The sequence below is a fragment of the Musa acuminata genome, chromosome BXJ2-6, assembly GCF_036884655.1.
Source record: "Musa acuminata AAA Group cultivar baxijiao chromosome BXJ2-6, Cavendish_Baxijiao_AAA, whole genome shotgun sequence".
Taxonomy (NCBI): Eukaryota; Viridiplantae; Streptophyta; class Magnoliopsida; order Zingiberales; family Musaceae; genus Musa; species Musa acuminata.
The window spans coordinates 11,370,576-11,389,748 of NC_088343.1; the positions used below are offsets into that span (position 1 = coordinate 11,370,576).

The 19,173-nt window shown below is 39.6% G+C and overlaps 3 protein-coding genes across 6 annotated transcripts; 2 read left to right on the forward strand and 1 right to left on the reverse strand.

Moving 5' to 3' along the window:
• The first annotated feature begins 1,041 nt into the window (after positions 1 to 1,041).
• On the forward strand, positions 1,042 to 5,529 carry LOC135614817 (uncharacterized). Of its 2 annotated transcripts, none has more exons than XM_065112574.1 (4): positions 1,042 to 1,201; positions 1,768 to 2,284; positions 3,741 to 3,926; positions 5,037 to 5,529. In XM_065112574.1, the coding sequence occupies exons 2-4, from the start codon at positions 1,817 to 1,819 to the stop codon at positions 5,313 to 5,315; spliced, it is 933 nt and encodes a 310-aa protein (XP_064968646.1). In that variant the 5' UTR covers positions 1,042 to 1,201; positions 1,768 to 1,816; the 3' UTR covers positions 5,316 to 5,529. The 2 variants fall into 2 exon arrangements, with proteins under 2 accessions (XP_064968646.1, XP_064968647.1); XM_065112575.1 differs by having other exon boundaries at positions 1,104 to 1,230.
• An 844-nt stretch (positions 5,530 to 6,373) lies between these two features.
• On the reverse strand, positions 6,374 to 10,587 carry LOC135583565 (chloroplast processing peptidase-like). 3 transcript variants are annotated; one of them, XM_065112576.1, is made up of 6 exons: positions 9,915 to 10,587; positions 8,574 to 8,642; positions 8,421 to 8,489; positions 7,429 to 7,515; positions 6,826 to 6,893; positions 6,374 to 6,721 (listed from the first exon to the last, which is right to left on the reverse strand). In XM_065112576.1, exons 1-6 carry the CDS (start codon positions 10,536 to 10,538, stop codon positions 6,580 to 6,582), a joined length of 1,059 nt encoding a protein of 352 aa, XP_064968648.1. In that variant the 5' UTR covers positions 10,539 to 10,587; the 3' UTR covers positions 6,374 to 6,579. The 3 variants fall into 3 exon arrangements, with proteins under 3 accessions (XP_064968648.1, XP_064968649.1, XP_064968650.1); XM_065112577.1 differs by lacking the exon at positions 8,574 to 8,642; XM_065112578.1 differs by lacking the exons at positions 6,374 to 6,721; positions 6,826 to 6,893 and adding an exon at positions 6,902 to 7,352.
• Positions 10,588 to 14,738: 4,151 nt separating this feature from the next.
• LOC103987777 (uncharacterized) lies at positions 14,739 to 18,600 on the forward strand. The gene is made up of 7 exons (XM_009406176.3): positions 14,739 to 15,014; positions 16,009 to 16,119; positions 16,209 to 16,307; positions 16,453 to 16,563; positions 16,659 to 16,962; positions 17,312 to 17,451; positions 17,783 to 18,600. The coding sequence occupies exons 1-7, from the start codon at positions 14,877 to 14,879 to the stop codon at positions 18,317 to 18,319; spliced, it is 1,440 nt and encodes a 479-aa protein (XP_009404451.2). The 5' UTR covers positions 14,739 to 14,876; the 3' UTR covers positions 18,320 to 18,600.
• Positions 18,601 to 19,173: the final 573 nt, after the last annotated feature.

Here is a 19,173-nt window from a genome sequence, read left to right on the forward strand (position 1 = left end):
CCGAGGATTCAACCGTCATTGACAAACCATGTATGATCGATCTTCATTCGTGGGTATAAAAGCTGCCCCCATGATCGACGGGGAGGACCTCAAACACTTCAACTTTGCTTAACCCCACTCAATACTGACTTAAGCTTCTAAGGGATCGAGTTGAACAATCCCTCTCTCGGCTTTGGCCTTTGTGTAGGGATTCGATGGAGAAGAAGCAACAACCTGCCGACGGTGAGACCACACTTAAGTGACGAAGCTTCAACCCAATCCGACGTCGACCAATCCTGTTCAAGCCTTTGTACGGGTGACTCTACACACTTAGGATCGAACCAAACCATATTGTCACCTCAGCAACAAGATAAGATTCTCCGACAGTTACAAAAGAAAAATATCACTGATGATCATGTTGAGTACCCTAAAATATTCCTCTTACTGCCATTTCTTTCTCCACTTCTTTGGATGAGTACCCTAAAATATTGCTGATGAACCAAACCAAGCCTCCGCATGAGTGACACAGTAGCTCACTTCCCCAATTCAATATGTGCTACAAGTGGCATTGAGGGACACTAATTGCGACACAGTAGCTCACCTCCCCAATTCAATATGTGGTGCAAGTGGTATGGATCACCAAGCTAACTCAATAAAGGTCGGTGAAGGTAATATATGAACTGTATAATGAATGCAATAGGATGAGTGGGTGGCTTCACATAAATACAAGATTCCAATGAAAGATAGACAAGACACCTAATGTGAGCCATACTTACCCACATCTCACTGCTTTACATGGATGCCTTCCCAAGAAACACCAACACTGCTTTGGTATGACATATAAATAATGTGATTAGAATAATGTGAAGAGAATATAAGTAAAAAGGAAATCGATTGCATAGATTTCCTGCCGACACTTCTCATTCCCAGCCTGCAGAATCTTGGCGGTCACCACTTTATTTTGATCCCCTATTTTGATTCAAGCAGCAAACACTTAGTGCGCTGATATGTCGAGTTATCAACGGAGGGAAAAGTGGGACCCGATCGAAGCTTCGCAATATCTCTAATTAGTTTGCTGTTTGGGTTATACAGGAGATCTCTGAAGCGCCTGTGTCCTCTCTCTCTCTCGTCGGTTAATACTCTCTGTGGTGGGAGAGGGAAGGAGGCGCCCTTCTGCGCTCGGCGTGGCTTTTCGCTCTTCGGAAGCGGCTGTGGTTCCCAAGTAAAGCTCGAAACTTTCTGCAAAATCATGTGGGTTAAGGATATCCAGACGAGGAAATTGAACTCGAATCCCGCTTTCCTGCTCTTTCTATCCTCGTTTCTTTGGGGTTTTCAGCGTGGAAGTTAGAGGTGTGATGGCTTTTTGTGGATCTTGATGTGAATGAAGAGTGCGGAAGAGATTAATTGATGGTTTGTGGATCTTAGTTCGGTTTTATCTCGACGATAATTTTCAGCGGTTTTGGCGCATTTGACGTGCTTAAGTCGAGACTCTAATTGCTGAGATTTTCTCGGAGTAATTTGTTATCGTTTAATAAGCAAGAATTTGCTTGAAATCAGGTCTTTCCAGATGGCAATTTTGGTTCTGGAAAGAGAAGGAAGAACAGTCCCAAAGGTTTTTGTTCTGTGATTAGATTTTACGCGCTCTCGCTTATTTGTCTTTGTTAAAGACTCTGCTTTCCTTCTCCGATTCGATTTCTGTCACCCATTTTTTCATTTAATTAACGGTTTTTGCTGAAAGTTCTAATCTTTGAAATATTGGGGACTAATTCGATCCGATTTCTCTGCAAGAATTGCCGCGTCTCTGTGAATCTGCGAGAGTAGTTCGTAGAAGTTAGAGATGATGCACAACAAGTCTGACTCAGATGTGACCAGCCTAGCCGCCTCGTCGCCTCCTCGATCCCCCAAGAGGGCGGTCTACTACGTGCAGAGCCCGTCGAGGGACTCGCACGATGGCGACAAGTCGTCGTCGATGCAGGCTACCCCGGTTTACAACAGCCCCATGGAGTCACCCTCCCACCCTTCCTTCGGACGCCACTCCAGGACCTCCTCGGCCAGCCGGTTCTCGGGGCCTTTCCGGTCATCGTCGGGCCGGAAGGGAAACAGGAAGAGGGTGAATGACAAGGGTTGGCCTGAGTGCAATGTGATCCAGGAAGAAGGGTCTTATGATGATCTCGATGAGGACAGGGGGTTGTCTCGGCGTTGCCAAATCATTCTTGCTCTCCTCAGCTTTGTTCTGCTCTTCACGGTCTTCTCTCTTATCATATGGGGGGCGGCACGACCGTACAAAGCAAAGGTTGTGGTGAAGGTATAGCTCGATTAACATTGGCTCTTCTTGGTTGAATTTACTTCTCCGAAGGGAATTCAACAAATATTTTGTTGATCAAAGTATCCGTAGCTTTAACTTTATCGATCACGGTGTACTATTGATAGGGAAAACATTGTCGGCTAATCATCATCCGACACGTAAGTATAAAAATACATCCTTAACTACTATTAAATGCCATTTTGTCTTCTGTATCTTAGAGCAGACACAAGTTAATTTGCAGCTGCTGTTTATGGTGATTCTACGATCATCCTTAGTTCTTGGAAAGAGATGGATTAAGGTCATTTTTCTTGATTATACTATATTTTCATGTGTTTGTTCAAGTTTAGCAAGAGAATCGGTGAATATAGTTAAGACATTATGTGATTGATGGATGATTATAAGCATAGTTTTTGAGGAACCAATAATCTTTTCCTAGGTCTCATATGGTTGCATTTTTTATAAATACTGTCTGGGAGTTTGTTGTCTTTTCATACCAGTCATCGGTTGATCTCTGAGTTGAAAGCGGTCTGTAGATGCAACAGAGTGCTTGAGAATTTCATGGAAGATTAGGCAACAACAATATGCTTGAGACGGCTTGGTGCTTCGACTACTGGGCTCTGGTTGGACCAGTCATATTTATTGCTAAGCCAACTGAATTCTGGATTTCCTTAAGATCAGCATAATTTGGTAACCATCTGTTCTGAGATTGCTTTTCTTAGTCTTAGTTACATGTGGTAGGTTATTCTTTGTTTCAGCTTCTTGTGGATGTTAGTTATGTCAGACGAGTCCACTCGGAATTCAGCTGAAGGTAATGGTTGCTATGTACGATAGAGTTTTGCACGGATGATACGGCAGGTATCACACAAGAAGTTTGCCTATATTGTAAAAGGTTTTGGCATGGGCTTCATCTTGTAATAGCCTATTTTGGACAGTATATTGGTATTGATTGCATCCAGATAAGAAATTGGAAATGTAAAGCTTTCTGCTGATGAAGGAAAGAATGTTATGGATGGGGATGGCTATCTCTTGTGGCTGAGTGGCTTCTCACTATGGCTGCAGGATGTACTCCACATTGTTGTAAGAGTTGGATATTTCATTGTAGTCTTTGCCTCTAGACATCAACCTTTGCTATCTGTTACAGAGACAAAGGTTCAGATGTTTCTATTGTAATTTGATTTTAACCTGTGAGATTGTTTCTTTCATATATATTTTATATCAGCAAGGGAACTGTGTTCTTTGCTAATTCCCTTATATCCAAGAAACTTTTGCCTCTTTGTTTTCACGTATGACTTGTTTAAAGAACTATATTGGTCCTTCTGATGCATATATATAAATGTCTTCTCATAGTAAATTTGAATAACAGTTTTTATCTATATGTAACCTTTGTTTGCAGTTATTCCTTTGAGCTTTCTGCATGGTGAAATGTTTCCTTTGACTACTTTGTTCTTGGTGGCAGAGCCTGGCAATGGATGACTTTTATGCTGGAGAAGGTTCGGATACTACTGGTGTGCCCACTAAGATGGTGACCGTGAATTGTTCGCTGAAGATAAGCATCTACAACCCTGCATCAATGTTTGGCATCCACGTTACATCAAGCTCTATTAATCTCATCTTTTCAGAAATTACAATTGCAACGGGCGAGGTAACTCTTCATTATTTTCTGTTGTTTTCCTATCAGTACGCTAAGCCATTCCCATTCAGTTTGCAAAGTGGAATACAATGATTCAAGATACAAAGTTTTAAAACTCATAATAATTAATATTTTCACAAAAGCAACTTATTTTCTTGTCGGCTGTAACATGTCCAAGATCAGCTTGGTAAAAGTCCATAAAATTATGCAATTACATATTACTTAGGAGCACTTGTAATACTTGTCTGACTTGGCTGGCTTTTGATCAGAATTCTCAGTTGTCTCGAAATCCACTAGAGACTTCCAGGCACAGTTCATATTTAATTAGTACTTGGAAATCCATGACAATAATTTAAAGTGTACTGAAACTAGAAAAATACACAGCTTCACAATTTCTGTTAGGAACAATCATAAGACTGCTATTCTGGAACTTATGTTGTTTAAATAATTGAGGATCGACTTTGATATTGTGGATAAGTTGCTTCTTTTTCGATTTAAGTGATTGAAAGTTAAGTTGTGGAAACAAACTACTAAACTTGTAGGGATATCAAGCCTACCTACACCTGCATTGGTGGGAGTTTCTGAAACTGGGCCATCTTTTGAATGAAAGAATTCTGTCAAAACGACCTTAATCTTTTTTATATGTATTCATTCCATCATATTGATATCATAGTTGCTTTCTTTCCGTATCTAATAACATTTTATGTTGCATGAATAAACTTTTTTGGCTGCATGTATTAGCTTTGTGCTGACCATTCAGGTAAACTCAAAATTGTGAACCTGTCAATGGACAGAGATGGTTATGGCTTTTTCACATTCCTAAAGATGCATATACGCAGCTAATGATTGTGCAAAATGCCTTGATTTTTTGGGTTCACCTATGTGGTCGCATTTATCATTATCCTGCACTGGTTGCAAGTGCAAATTATCATTTTTTTAATTTTCTTTTGAATTCACTGTAGGCTGATTGGTTTTCTGATGTACTGGTTACATGTTATTGGTCTTCATAAGGAAAAATGGCCCTCCAAAACAAATACAAGTTACCTTTGCAGCTTTTTTTTTTTTTTGTGTCTCCGTTTGCTTGGAGAAAATATTGAGTGATCTTTTAACGTGTGATTGCAGCTGAAGAAATATTACCAGCCTAGAAAGAGCCGTCGAACTCTTTCTCTCATCCTGCATGGTGAGAAGGTTCCTCTATATGGTGCCGGGGCAGGCTTGGCTCTGTCAAGCGCTGGCGGTGCAGTACCATTAACTCTGGACCTGGAGATCATCTCTCGGGGATATGTGATAGGAAAGCTGGTGAAAGTGAAGCACCGAAAGCACGTCTCATGCCCATTAGTTGTTGATTCTAGTAATACCAAACCTATAAGGTTCTCCCAGAATGCATGTTCCTATGAGTGACTTCTAGATTTAATGCTTGGCTATTTGGTTACATGTAATAGGGAACATAACGTGTTTCATTTCCATGTCAGTGAGTGTGATTTAGTTTGTGATAGAAGCAGTAGTGGTATTTGGTTAGAGTTTGCTAGAAATGTCTTGGTTTATGTTCATTGTAAGCCTATCCTTGTATCATTAAAACAACAAAATGGCAGGATTTTGGTGCAGCATCTTTCAACTCAAATGTCTATGATTGACTGACAGCAGTATGGCAAAGTGAGCTATTTGTGTTCTATGATTCATGCTTTTCATATTTGTTGTCTCATATATTGCATCTGAAATCTCATCTCCTGATCTGAAAACCCTGTCAAGATTGCATCTTTCCTTCCGAACTCCCTTCAAATTTTCGTCTTGGTGATCGAGCTCGAGGAACACCGTAGCTCATCTCCCTCGTTCTTGCTTATGCAACTTTGATTGACGATGCGGATAACGATCTTGATGAGCTCCAAGGGCTTGGCCAATGATATTGATGGGATTATCGTCCTTAAACTAAGCAACATGAACAATAAAATGATTTTCGTCTTGGTGATCGAGCTCGAGGAACATCGTAGCTCATCTCCCTTGTTCTTACTTATGCAACTCTAATTAATATTGTGGATGACGATCTTGATAAGCTCCAAAGGCTTGGCCAATGACATTGAGGACGATGGTGTCACTCATAGTAGGTCGTGTGGGCCTTTGCCGAGCAAAGAGTATCGTCCTTGAACTCAGCAACGGGAACAACAAAATGATCGACTACAACGATACTATGTTTTGCTGCTTGGCCATGCCCCTTGGCGATCATCGTCGAGCTTATGTTCGGGTTTATTAGAATTGATTCATAGTTAATTATGATCTCATCTTAAAAAAAAAATTGCTTTATTTTCACAAAGGAGTAAATAATGGAGTCGAAACTTTAAAAGAACTATTATTTCTCTCTCATAATTGCATTCATGAAATAATGCTAACTCAAAGTCACCCCTGTTTTCCATATCCAGGAAGAAGATTTGTCTACTTGGAGGAGTTCCTGAGACGGAGTTCCATATAAATGATCATAGAATCCTTTGCATGTACAACTACCAACATTATATGAATTGTGTAGTCTACAAGGAGGCAACAACAGTGGAAACCTACAGGAAAAATTGGTTTCTGTGCCTCGCAGACACCACGTTTGGTGTGGGTTACATAGATTGAGCACATAAGAATCTTGTAGAAATCATAATCCAACTGCAGCAGTTACATCTGCCTTCTACTTGGCATTTTGTGTCACTAAACTGCTATTAGGCTTCGCATTTTCACAACTCTCACTGGAAATTGTGCCCCCAACTCTCGTAGGTGGCCAGTACCGGAACACTGATCTGCCAATTATGTTCTTTGCGGGAAGCGGACCCCTGGAGAACAGATTAAATTATAAAGCAAGTGCACTTGATTGATGCTTCCAAGAAATATATAGGTTACCGACTAAAAGAGAGATTGTGATAGTGAAAAAGATTACCATATGTGAGAGTCGTAACTGTTGTTGCGATTATCGCCCATGACAAATACAGAGCTTTCAGGCACTTGCTGCAGTAGAACAACACAATGGCTGTTAAGAAACAATATGTAAATACTGAAGAAATCACAAAAAGTGAAATAAAGCACCGTGGAGTAAGGCAGTTGGAAAAACAATTCCTAAGCAGAACATAATGCATAGAATGGGCAGAGTTCTTGATAGTAGCAAAAAAAATTGCAAGGAATCAGATGTATGGTTAGGGTGACTCGAGCAGAACCACTCGGTTGCTTGATGGAACTACAGGATGAATGATTCCTTGACCAGGTGAAATTACAGATTTTTATATGTAACCACACCAAAAGTATATCTCAAAGGTGAACGAGAACAGAATATAATCTTGCCCACTAAAGGTTGCCAATTTATGTTACAGCATGTCTGCTCTCTGAATTGCATTGGATGCTTGCCCAAGAAAGATTCCATTATAATTTGTGAAGAAAGCATAAATTCATGCTGTAGTCTTCTTTTGGGACCTATAAAAATAAAATTTACCACACATTTCTCACATATTGATTAGGAAGACATAAAAGCAATTGACAAAATCCTTACAACTGGGCTCATCTCATAAGATGGTGGCTCAAGAATAAAATCTTCATCTCTTACTGTGCCATTTACTACTAATTTGCCATCATGAACCTGCAAGGTAATGGGCAAAACCAATAATCATTTTTTCTGGATACATGGAAAAGAAAGCTTCCAATGAAAAGACATAACAAACTTCTTCCTGACTGAACATTTCAGACACCTGTGTGCTTAATGCAGTCTGCTTTGACCGGACCTAAAATATTATAATTCAACACGTTCAATAGGGGAAAAGTTTGATCAATATGTTCACTCGTTAAACATTAATACACCACCGGGTCAGTCAGCTAAATGGAGCTTGTATGACCAGTTTCCACTTTCAAAGACTGGTCATCTTTTCATCGAACCTGTTAAAAGCTATCAGAAATACCTAAAACTTTCATATTACTTTCTAATAGTTCTTTACTCTAGACAAACTTGTGAAACTTTGCTCATTAAAGAACCAAATACAACAACATCCAGAAGCAATGGTGGAGCTAGGACTAAAATATATGGTGGATATAAAAGAAACCAATAGTTTGTTGAATTACATAAAAAGAGACTAGAATAATGTATTAAAAAATTATAGGGGAATACAAACAACTGAATATATATCAAATTTTTTTTTAGCATGAAGACAAATATCTCCCAGAGCTAACGAGCACAGGTTAAGCTTAAAACATGACATACTGCAATGCCTGACACCATGTAAATTACAAATTGGTACAACTCATGACCATACACTGGGGAAGCAAGTATTCAGTTTGTAAACAAATAAATTGTGCACAAATATATCAGTTCTTACGAGATACAAGTTATTGTTTGTCAACAAGTTAAAAAACATAATAAGTGTACTTTCTAACTCGCACTGTCAAGGTATCTCCTATCCCAAAAGTAAAGTATCAGATAGCATTTAAGCACAACTATCACTGTACCAAAAATTTGTCCATTTAAATAAAAAGCATGATTAAGTTACTCACTTCTACAACATCACCCTCCTTGGCAACAACTCTCTTGATAAATACATCATCATCCGTATATCCCACTTCCTGCATATAACATTTTATAGTACAGGAGGATGTACACAAAAACTTGCATATAATGAATGTCACAGTTAAAGGTACTCTACTTACCTGCAACACGGGTGGACTTTTGAAGATAACTATGTCATTTACACATGGTTTTCTAAAGTAATATGTCACCTAATAAAGGATAAAATACTAATTAGAAACAAACAATCTCAGATGCAGAGGAGACATCTTTAATGCATAAGCATTCATAATGTTTAATTATTGAAAAAAAATCTAACAATGGATAAAATCACCTAGCAACAATTTGGTTGAGTTGCACCAATGTAATTATTGATAAAGATGAGATCACAAAGAAGACCAAAATGACAGAACCATAAAAATGCTGAAGCCATAATTCTAATGGGTTAAGCTATAATATTTTCTAGCCATAAGTTTATACTGGATTTTCAATAAATGAGATAATTTCAGAACCTAACCAGTCTTCTACACAGCAGCCAAATCACATGTACATTACACGTGTTACAATGTGGCCTGACTTCAGGTCATCTCCCAGAAGCGCAGTGTACAGTCAAGGCCTATTCAGCCCTAGTTATCCTTCTGGACCTCTAAACTAGCTCAAATAAGGATTGATTCAGCATGTTCAGCTTCCGACAGCTTGGTACAGCCTTTGGACACATTAATCCATAAGAATTCAGTACAGAAGAGTCCAATCCAGGATGGTATGAGTTTGCAATTTTCTCTCAGACGGAAGACGACTTCTCTGTGGTTTTATAGAAGGAAAGAAGACCTATTTACTTTTGGTAAAAGACTGAGAAGTTCAGTCCCTAGTTAGAATATAAGCTGAGAGATCCTTTCTAAAGACTCTCCAATAAAATAGGAGAGGAGAGGGGTAACCAAAACTTCTCACCAAATTCTACTAAGAATACGATAGACGTTTCTGTTATTTGTTATTCTCAAGCTGATTCTTGTCATTATTCTTGTTGTTAATTTAGTTGGTCGCACATGTCAAAATAATGTCCATGATTTCCAGTTTGCACATGATATAGGCTAGGCAAGTTGCTGGGCAAATGATCATCCGTAAGTGATCTTTTCCTATCAATCCAAGTTCATTTATTGCAAATGTCAAGAGCAATTTATATCAATATATGCTTTTGCAAGATCTAATACTTAAAAACATTGCATTGAGGTCATCAATCTTTAACCCGAAGCCATCTTAGTTAGAACCTAACCCTAACTCGTACCCGTAGTTGGGTCAGCAATCATTTTTGCATATACCAACAGTATCAAGAACTCAAATCCAGCATTCTTCTCCAAATGTTAGCTACCAAACCCACAACCAAATCATTTTCCTCCTCAAGTATTTCACTACGAGATTGCCTTTTAAGAACTTCAACAGAACAGATAATCAAGATTGAATCTTTACCGTGGAGCCAAGAACAGTACCTTTTCGGCAACAATGCGATCTCCAACATTAAACGTGGGGTACATCGAAAGAGAAGGAATGAACCGCGGCTCGGCTACGAACGTCCGAAAGGCCAAGGAAATCGCCAGCGCCCCCAAGACAGTCTTGGCGTCCTCCTTGGTGATATTCACCCATTCCGGCAAAAGACCTTTCCTTTTCTCCTCCTCCTCCTCCTCATCCTTCTCGTCCTCCTCCTCCTCTCCTCCATCCCCACCCTCCCCGTTCCCGCTTCCACCGCCGCCATTCTTCCAGTTCAACAGCGGCGGGGCGTCAATCTCGTCGCTCCGGTCGTCCACTCCCCTGCCGCATCCGACCTGCCTCCGGTGCTCCCGCGGCCGGAAGAGCTGGAACCCCAAAAAATTGGAGCTCTTCGGCGGAGAAGAAGAGCGGGCACGGTTATAGGCGGCATTTTTGGAGGAGCAGATGGATCTGCAGTGGTTGGGGCTGGGGTTCTTGGAGGATAATTGGGAGGTGCAACGAGAAAAAGAGGAAGAGGATGGGAAATTGGTCGCTTCGGTGATAGCGTTCTTAGAGGAAGAAACGAGGTGACTGGTTTTAGGGTTAGGGTTTTGAGAGGTCGGAGCGAAGAACCGGAGAGATGACATCGTCCTTCTCGGCCACCTCCCTTCCCCGTTTCCCTCAGTGAAAGATTGGAATGATAAAGAATTATTTTTAGCTATTATGATTATAATATATATATATATATCTAATAAAATATTTTTTCCTTTTTTTATTCAATAATGTTTCTTTTTTTAATTAATATTTATAATTTAAAAAAAAACTCAAACGGTCTCTCAAAAAGTTCGAATTATATATATATATATATATATATATATATATATATATATATATATATATGCACACAATAGTATAAAAATTAAATAAAAAATTGACTTACTATGATGTTTTGGTAAAAAAAATATATAATTTATTTTAAAATAGTATATATGATATAAATAGACTCCTAAGCTCAACCAAACTAACTATAAATTTAAAAATATAATATCGAATGATATATGAGATAACTAAAGAAATATAATATAATATCATTTATAGTATTTTTAGTACTCAATAAAAATACTATAAATGTTATTAAAAAAATACTATAAATGAGTTAAATAAAAATCCTATACTAATTTAAAACCAGTGAAAAAATTAATGAAAAATTTTGATGGGAAAAATTGATAGAGAACATTTTAGATATTTTTTGAATTATGGACACGCTTAAAATCAAGCAAAGAGGCATTGTGAGGATTATTATCTCAAATTAAGATTTGCATCACAAGAAAAAGAAACAAAGTTTACATTCTCCAAGCAAATACCAAATTGAGCCAACTGTATGCCATCCATTTATTGTCGCTACCCCAAAGCATACTCATCTCCAAGTCACGTATCACAGAGGCCTCACTCTTTCTTGCTGCGTGCGACACGTACGCACCGGCGCTTGAGCTCTGCTAGCGGCCGCCGCCGTCGTCTTGGCTCGTCAAAGTGTTCGCCAGCCTTCTCGTCTCCGTCATGTACCCGTACTGCCCGCTCTGACCAGGTCGCCCCCCTCCTTCGCTAACCTCGTCAACACTTACGCCTCCTTCCAATGCTCGAACAACCTGCTCAAGGTCAAGAAGCTTCTGATCACCATGATCATGGTGGACGAAGATGAAAGCTCGGTGGTACTTGACTCATTCGAGGTGTCAGGCTTGCCGAGTGAGGGGTGCAAGCAGCAGCACTGGCGATCATTCGCCCCATCTCCTTGTAATCGTGGTCATCCCCTACCTCTGGATCAACGAGAGCGTCGTGGTCTCCTTCGTCGAGTGCTCGAGACATCAGTGGCCGTGCCTGCAACAAGATCGATGATGCATGATGGAAGATAGTAAGATCTCGAGAGAACAGGACGCCTACCACCGATCACTTCCAGAATCACTACCCCGAAGGAGAAGACGTCAGATAGGTCGTCACTTTTAAGGCGGTTAGATTATGTGATCATATTTAATTAAGTAAATTATATTATAAATATTGATATGTATGATCTAAGTGTACATCATAGTACATCTGAGTAGCATCTCAGCAATTAAAAGATTAAGAATTTTTTCTTAATCTCCCTCTCCCCTAATCCTCTTATCCATCAATTAGATTCAAAGCTGGAGTATTTGTAGATTAGATAAGGTTTATTCTTTTGAACAATAAGAAAGATACGCATCGTAATATTGTTATATCCAATTTATTTGATTTTAATCTTGGCATAAATTTTTTTTCGCATTACAGATAGCATGATTACAGATTTTATGCTAACAATTGGTATCAGAACCAAGTTCTTGAGATCAAATATATTAGATCTATTATTTTTGTTTACGATGCCTGAATGATTTGTCGGATATTATTGATCTATTTTTTCTATATGATTTGCTCTATTATTGATTATGAGCAATATATAATTTTATGTTTGATAGATGAATTTACTGTTTACTATCATCGATGTTTTTGAGACGATCATCTCTATTGATCATTGTCGACGAAGGGCCGTGTACCACCCCGCAGCCATGCATCACGGTCGTGTGCGGGCAACGGTCCGCTTGCGAGCGGTGGCGGCACCATAAGCATCCCGCATCGCCTGTGAACGCGGTGACCGTGGAAGGCGGCAACTGCACCCCATGTGAAGGCGACGATCGCCCTCACGCATAATGGTGGCGCCCGTAGAAGGCGCCTGCGGAAGGGCGGTGGCCGTAGATGGCGATAGGCACTACCCTCGTGGACAACGGGTAGCGGCAACCAAGCGTGGGCAGGAACCATCGTAGTAGTCGCTCGTGGGCAGAGGTAGCCCCCGCGGTGGCAGTGATCGCACGCAGGCAGGTATTGTCGCAACAGCCGCGTGCTGGCAACAGTCGCGGCTAGCCGTGCGCGCTGTTCGCAGGCAGGAAAAGCCGCAGCACCACAGTGGCCGTGGGCAAGCAGCGGCAGCGCCATACGTAGGAAGAGAGGAGAATGATCTAGTTCTCATTTCAGATTGATATTTCAGATCCGAAGATGAAGTGCTTATAGATCAGATAAGGTTTATTATTCTGAACAACAAGAAATGTACATATCGTAATATTGTTAGATCAAATTTATTTAATTTTAATCTTGACATAAATTTTTTTATTCTTATGAACAACAAGAAAGAAACAAGAAAGGTATATATCGTAATATAGCATATGATTATAGATTTTATGCTAATAAAGGCAACTCTCAATCTCGTCGGCCAATCCATCGCCTTGACTAACAGCCTCTGGTAATGCACCACCGGACCAGAGAGACGAGATGCCGGTGGTGCGCGCGGCTGATGACGTCGACCTCCGCCTGGAACTCGCGCTCGCCCTACCGGCTCTCTCGTTTCAGTCGTTTGACGGTGACTTCTCGGCCATGTTCGAGCTTCCCTTTGTGCACCGATCCGAACACACCCTCTCCGAGGAAATTAGCGTGGGAGAACCAGTCCGTTGCACCCGCCGGTTCTTCGTATGTGAAGCCAATCCGATGCAGACCACCGTGGGTGGCGGCTGGTTGCGGAGCTAATGGATGTTTCGGCTCCCATCAGCTGCTCGACAGCGGTGTCGGATCAGAAGGGTAGGAAGGTGTTCGATCCGGCTTTGGCGTTTTCTTGTACGAAGTATATTGTAAATATCATTGTACACTATGATCTTGAGAGGGTCGCTCATGTAAGTAAAGTGGTGAGAACAATATGATGTAATAATATATATTGTTATATATATAAATGATGAGGGATGATGACAGCTGACAAAATGAACTTACATCATCAACGAAAACTAAAATTGAAGTCATTAGAAAAATAGAAGAAAAGTTACACGTAAGAGCAAAAAAAAAAAAAAAAAAAAAACCAAATACCAAAACTTTCACAAATAATTGAATGCTAATTAAAATATTGAATCTAATATATAAAAAAAGGTGACATATAGTATATATATATATATATATATATATATATATATATATATATATATATATATGTATATGAATCTATTGGCTTATTTTTTTTATACTTCTTAATAAAACATAACATAAAAATAGATTTAATTTGAATAAAACCGAACGAAGTAAAAAACTAAAACTGAACCTCGACGAGCCGATTATGGTCATAATTTTTTAGAATTGAAATTGTTATTCTAATTTCATAATTTTAAAAATTTTATATTTTTAAAATTATAAATAATAGAAATATATCCCTAAAGACAAATCATTTATATGTCATTGAGAGGGGCAAAGTGGTAATTTTTCTTAGTCCAACTCGTTTGATTGATTGATTTATTTATTTTTAATTATGAAACCAGTGATTTGGATCGAAATTATTAGTTTTAATTAAAAAAAATAAAAAATCGGTAAAACCATCGAACCAATTTGGTTGCGATCCCAACGGGGCTGAAACCGTAAGGCAAAAGGGAGACTCCATGAGCTTATGATTCCGTGAATTGGCTAATAATAATAATAATAATAATAATAATATTAATGTCTAAAATTCCTTGATTGCTTTCGTGGTTCGTCGAATTTTCTGAGGTCTGAGCCAATTGGAGCCCATTAAACCCGGCCGAAATCCGACCCAACTCTCGGCCGATGGGTTGGCTAATAATAATATTCGTGTCTAAAATTCCGTGATTATTTATTTTCGTGAGACAGTATTGATTTCTCAAATATAGAAAAATTAAAACTTTGTATTATGGGATTGATTCATGCAATTACAAATCAATATATTATTTTTCATTTACGACAGCTGGAAAAAAATAGTGCACGCTCATCTCCAGTTGTTTTGGTGCGTTCCAACAAGTGGAGGGCAGAGAAAGCAGTCTTCCCTTTCTCCCTTCCTCTCTACTCCTTTTCTTTTTCCGTGTGTGTCAGAGAGAGGGAGAGAGGGAGGGGGAGAGGAAGAGAGAGAGAGAGAGAGAGAGAGAGAGAGAGAGAGGATGCCGGGGAGCCACGATCAGCGGTCGAGATCTGCCAAGGCGGTTACCATCCACGGCTGCGCTCAGTCCGGGGACCTCATCGGCGTACAGAAGCGGCTCCAGGAGAACCCGTCGCTCCTCAATGCGAGGAACGCTGTCGTACGCCCCCTTCTCCTTCTCGTCCTCGGTCGCCCTTTGTCTCGATAGATTCGTTGTTGGTCGTCGACCGTGTCGCGCTCCTCATTGTTCTTGCTGCTTATTGCTACCTGTTTTTGATCGAATAAAATTAGTTACATGGAAACTTCTATTGCCGATTTGTTCGTTCGCTTCGACGCTTTCATAAGCTTCTGCTGTGTCTAAATTTTTTGTTGTCTTTTTCCACGCTTTTGTTAAAATTCTTGTCTTTTTTTTCATTTTATCTTTTTGTTCAAGCAATTTGGTGCTTGAATGATTTCTTTGAACTTTTTTTTTGCCGAGGCATCAAAAGTGGTTGCTTTCGTTTATTCTTCAATCGTTTTCAAGATCAATATATGCATCTGATATATCTGTCCTCTTTTTAAGCTGCTAAAACATATATCATACATCTCAATTCGGTAGGAGTTAACCGTTCAAAATTTTAGTTTCATATGTACAACTTTTTCTTATCTTGCTAAATTCTTGAGAAAAATAAAATAGAAAATTGTTATTCTAACTTCTTGATCCGTGACCTGTTTTTATCTTGGGGAAATTTGGTTTTGACGTTCAAATTCAAGGGATCTTTCTAAATTTGCTTTTTGTGAATTTGTTTATGGTTTGGAATTTGGGTTTTGTGGATGTTCTTCTTAATAATCTTCATCAGTTGGTAGAGAATGCTTTTGGGGCAGAATTCTTATAAGTTAGTGTTATTCTAAAATCTCGGATGATTAGCACATTGTCTTATTTTCGATGTTGGTTTGGCAAAATGGTTACTATAAGCCTTTGGATCTTTTCAGAACCTCACCTTATGCATTACTTAAAGCATCAATGTACTTAATGTTGCCATTTGATAGTCAGGTTACTCTTGTGGTTAGGCGTGCTTAGTTTAGGTCTTGCCAATTGTTGATCACATTGTCTACCACAAGTGCTACTTATTCTTGCAACACTTATGTTCATCGAGGTTTCTGATTATTTGTAGATGGCACAAACACCACTTCATGTGGCAGCTGGATATAACAATACTAGTATCGTCAAGTACCTGCTTGAGTGGAAAGGTCCAGAGAAAGTTGAGCTGGAGGCAAGGAACATGGTAGGCTGAGAGAAATAATTTCTTCTTATCAGTGTAAGCATTACCAAACTATTTGTTCGTTAACGCCCATCAGTGCATACTGATTGCAGTATGGTGAAACACCATTGCACATGGCAGCGAAAAATGGTTGCAGTGAATCAGCAAGGATGCTTCTCAGACACGGTGCTTCTCTTGAGGCAAAAGCCAATGCAAGTTCTTTAACAGCATTATTCATTTTTCTCCCAAGTCATGGATTACAGATCTATAATTTTGGCTGCCTTGCCATATGTTTCTGGTTTACTATCCTTGTGCACTGACATTCCCTTACCTTTATTTTTTTTATGTCAATTTCAGAATGGAATGACTCCATTACATTTGGCTGTTTGGCATGCACTGCGAGCAGAAGATAGCATTACAGTGAGCACATTGCTAGAATATAATGCTGATTGTAGTGTCAAAGATAATGTAAGCTTTCATTATTTAGCATTGTCGGATTATCTTGAAATATCTTGAAAGAGCATGTGGATAGCAGACATCTAACTGTACTCTTTGTATGATAGGAGGGAATGACCCCTTTAAATCATCTCTCAGATGGTGCTTCTAGCGAGAAACTTCGAGGACTCCTTGGTCAGCATATGGAGGAGCAAAGAAAGCGAAAAGCAATTGAGTCATGCAGCGAGGCAAAAGCAAAAATGACTGAGTTTGAAGCAGCTATCTCAAATATTGTGGGATTGCAGGATCTCAAAATGCAATTGTGTAGATGGGCTAGGGGTATGCTCTTTGATGAGAAGCGCCGGGCATTGGGATTAAATATAGCACCAAGAAGGCCTCCACATATGGCGTTCCTTGGTAATCCTGGAACAGGTACTTGCTACCAGACATAATACTATGATAGGCTCTGGTCCGTAAGTTGCAAAATATGTGATACAACTTTCCATTTTGGCAAGAAGTTGGATATGCTGCTCTGAAGGCATCTGATCGAGTTGATCTCTTTTAACAATCTGACTTTTATGTGTAATTTTGATGTGAATTAAACTTGAAAGGGCCAACTCCATAATATTAAGAAAAAATAATCCTAAATCTCTTTTCTCTGAAACATAATACATTTTTCGGGGAAAATGTATATGCATTTGAATGTGTTGATCACTTAAACTACAAATTATTATCTTTGATTATCGCAAAGATTTCTTATAATGCTTCTGATATCTGACAGGCAAAACGATGGTCGCCCGGATTCTTGGGAAACTCCTTCACATGGTGGGCATTTTATCTACTGACAAAGTAACAGAAGTGCAAAGGACCGACCTAGTTGGTGAATTTGTGGGGCACACAGGACCAAAGACTAGGCGCAAGGTATATATACTTTTATTTTGCAATAGATATTAGCTTCAGAGTTATTTACCTGACATCACAAAATGGCCTGTTAATTTCTCTATCTGTAGTTCTCGATGCACAAAAAGATCTTTAAGTTGCTTCTCTTTCTTTCTATCGACCCTCTATTGCACCATGAACCATTTATGTTGCCCATCACAATTTTCTTCTAGTAGTGTGTTTTGTTTAAATGTAAGATGTATTCACATAGATTTGGTCAAAATGTGATTTTCTTACACTAATTTGGGGGCTGTGCTGTGTTAAAGTTGTTGGATCAAACATCCTAATGTTACATTAAACTATTTTTTCCCAGATAAATGAAGCAGAGGGAGGAATACTTTTCGTCGACGAAGCCTACAGATTGATTCCAATGCAAAAAGCAGATGACAAGGACTATGGCTTAGAGGCACTCGAAGAAATAATGTCGGTGATGGACAGTGGAAAGGTGGTGGTGATATTTGCCGGGTATTCTGAGCCAATGAAACGTGTGATCCAATCGAACGAAGGGTTCTGTCGGAGGGTAACCAAGTTCTTCTACTTCGACGACTTCAACACCACCGAACTTGCTCAGATTCTTCATATCAAAATGGACCACCAAGATCAGAATAGTTTACTGTATGGGTTCAAGCTCCACCCATCTTGTAGCGTCAAAGCCGTTGCAGAGTTGATCGACAGAGAGACGACGGATAAACAAAGGAGGGAGATGAATGGGGGTTTAATTGGTCCATTGCTTGCAAATGCTCGTGAAAACTTAGATCTTCGTCTTGATTTTGATTGCACCGACACTGATGGTTTAGTGACAATAACATTGGAGGATCTGAAAGCAGGCCTGGAACTACTTTCACCATGATATTTCTCTGCTTAGCTTACAGCTTCACTTCTTGTAGTCAGCTCAGCTCCAACAAATAGCAGATTGTCACACTGCAACAGTAGTAGGTATGATTCGTTGCTGCTGATGTATTCTTTCCAATGCAATTAGTAAATCTCAGGTTGTATGGGATAAATGATTAATTGTTTGCTTCTTATTTGATGGTGTAATACGTAAAAGCAAGTTTGCTTCTGTTCTATAAACCGTTTGTCATTTGTTCTTTAGCCATTAACATGAGAAATCATGAATAGTTTCCGTTCTAATCTATTGGAGGGGTCACATGGAGACGTCTGTCGAACAGCACACAGTTGGTGAGGCACATGGAAGAGATATATTGTGTTAGATCTGTTAATGAGACTGACAAATGGTATCTTTATGTGGATCCACATGCGGTTTAAATGGATGACATGAACGGGTTACGATCCGCTTCTTATCGGGTAAAGCGGCGTTCCGCATCCGATCGATGTTGCCGTATCTTCGATGGGGTCATCCGATGCGGTCCCGATGGAACAAGACAGGAACATAGGTCGACCGAAACAAGCGCAAGCCAAATCAAACAGAGATTTGGGCAATTAGAAATCGGACGGTGGTACGAGCAAGATCAAAGCTTTCAGATCGATGGGGCTGTGCGTTTGGTGGTCCTTGAGCGCATGATTTCGCATTTTGGGACGGTCGATTTCTGGTCTGAAGACGACGAGAGAGTTCTTTTTCTTTGCCCTCGCACGGGAGGTGTCCTCGATTACGCATTATTCTTATTTGAAGGTTTGAATTTGGCCACGCAAAGTTTCAATTTTACTCCCCCGTATTCACGCAGTTCATTAGTCGTCGCATATCAT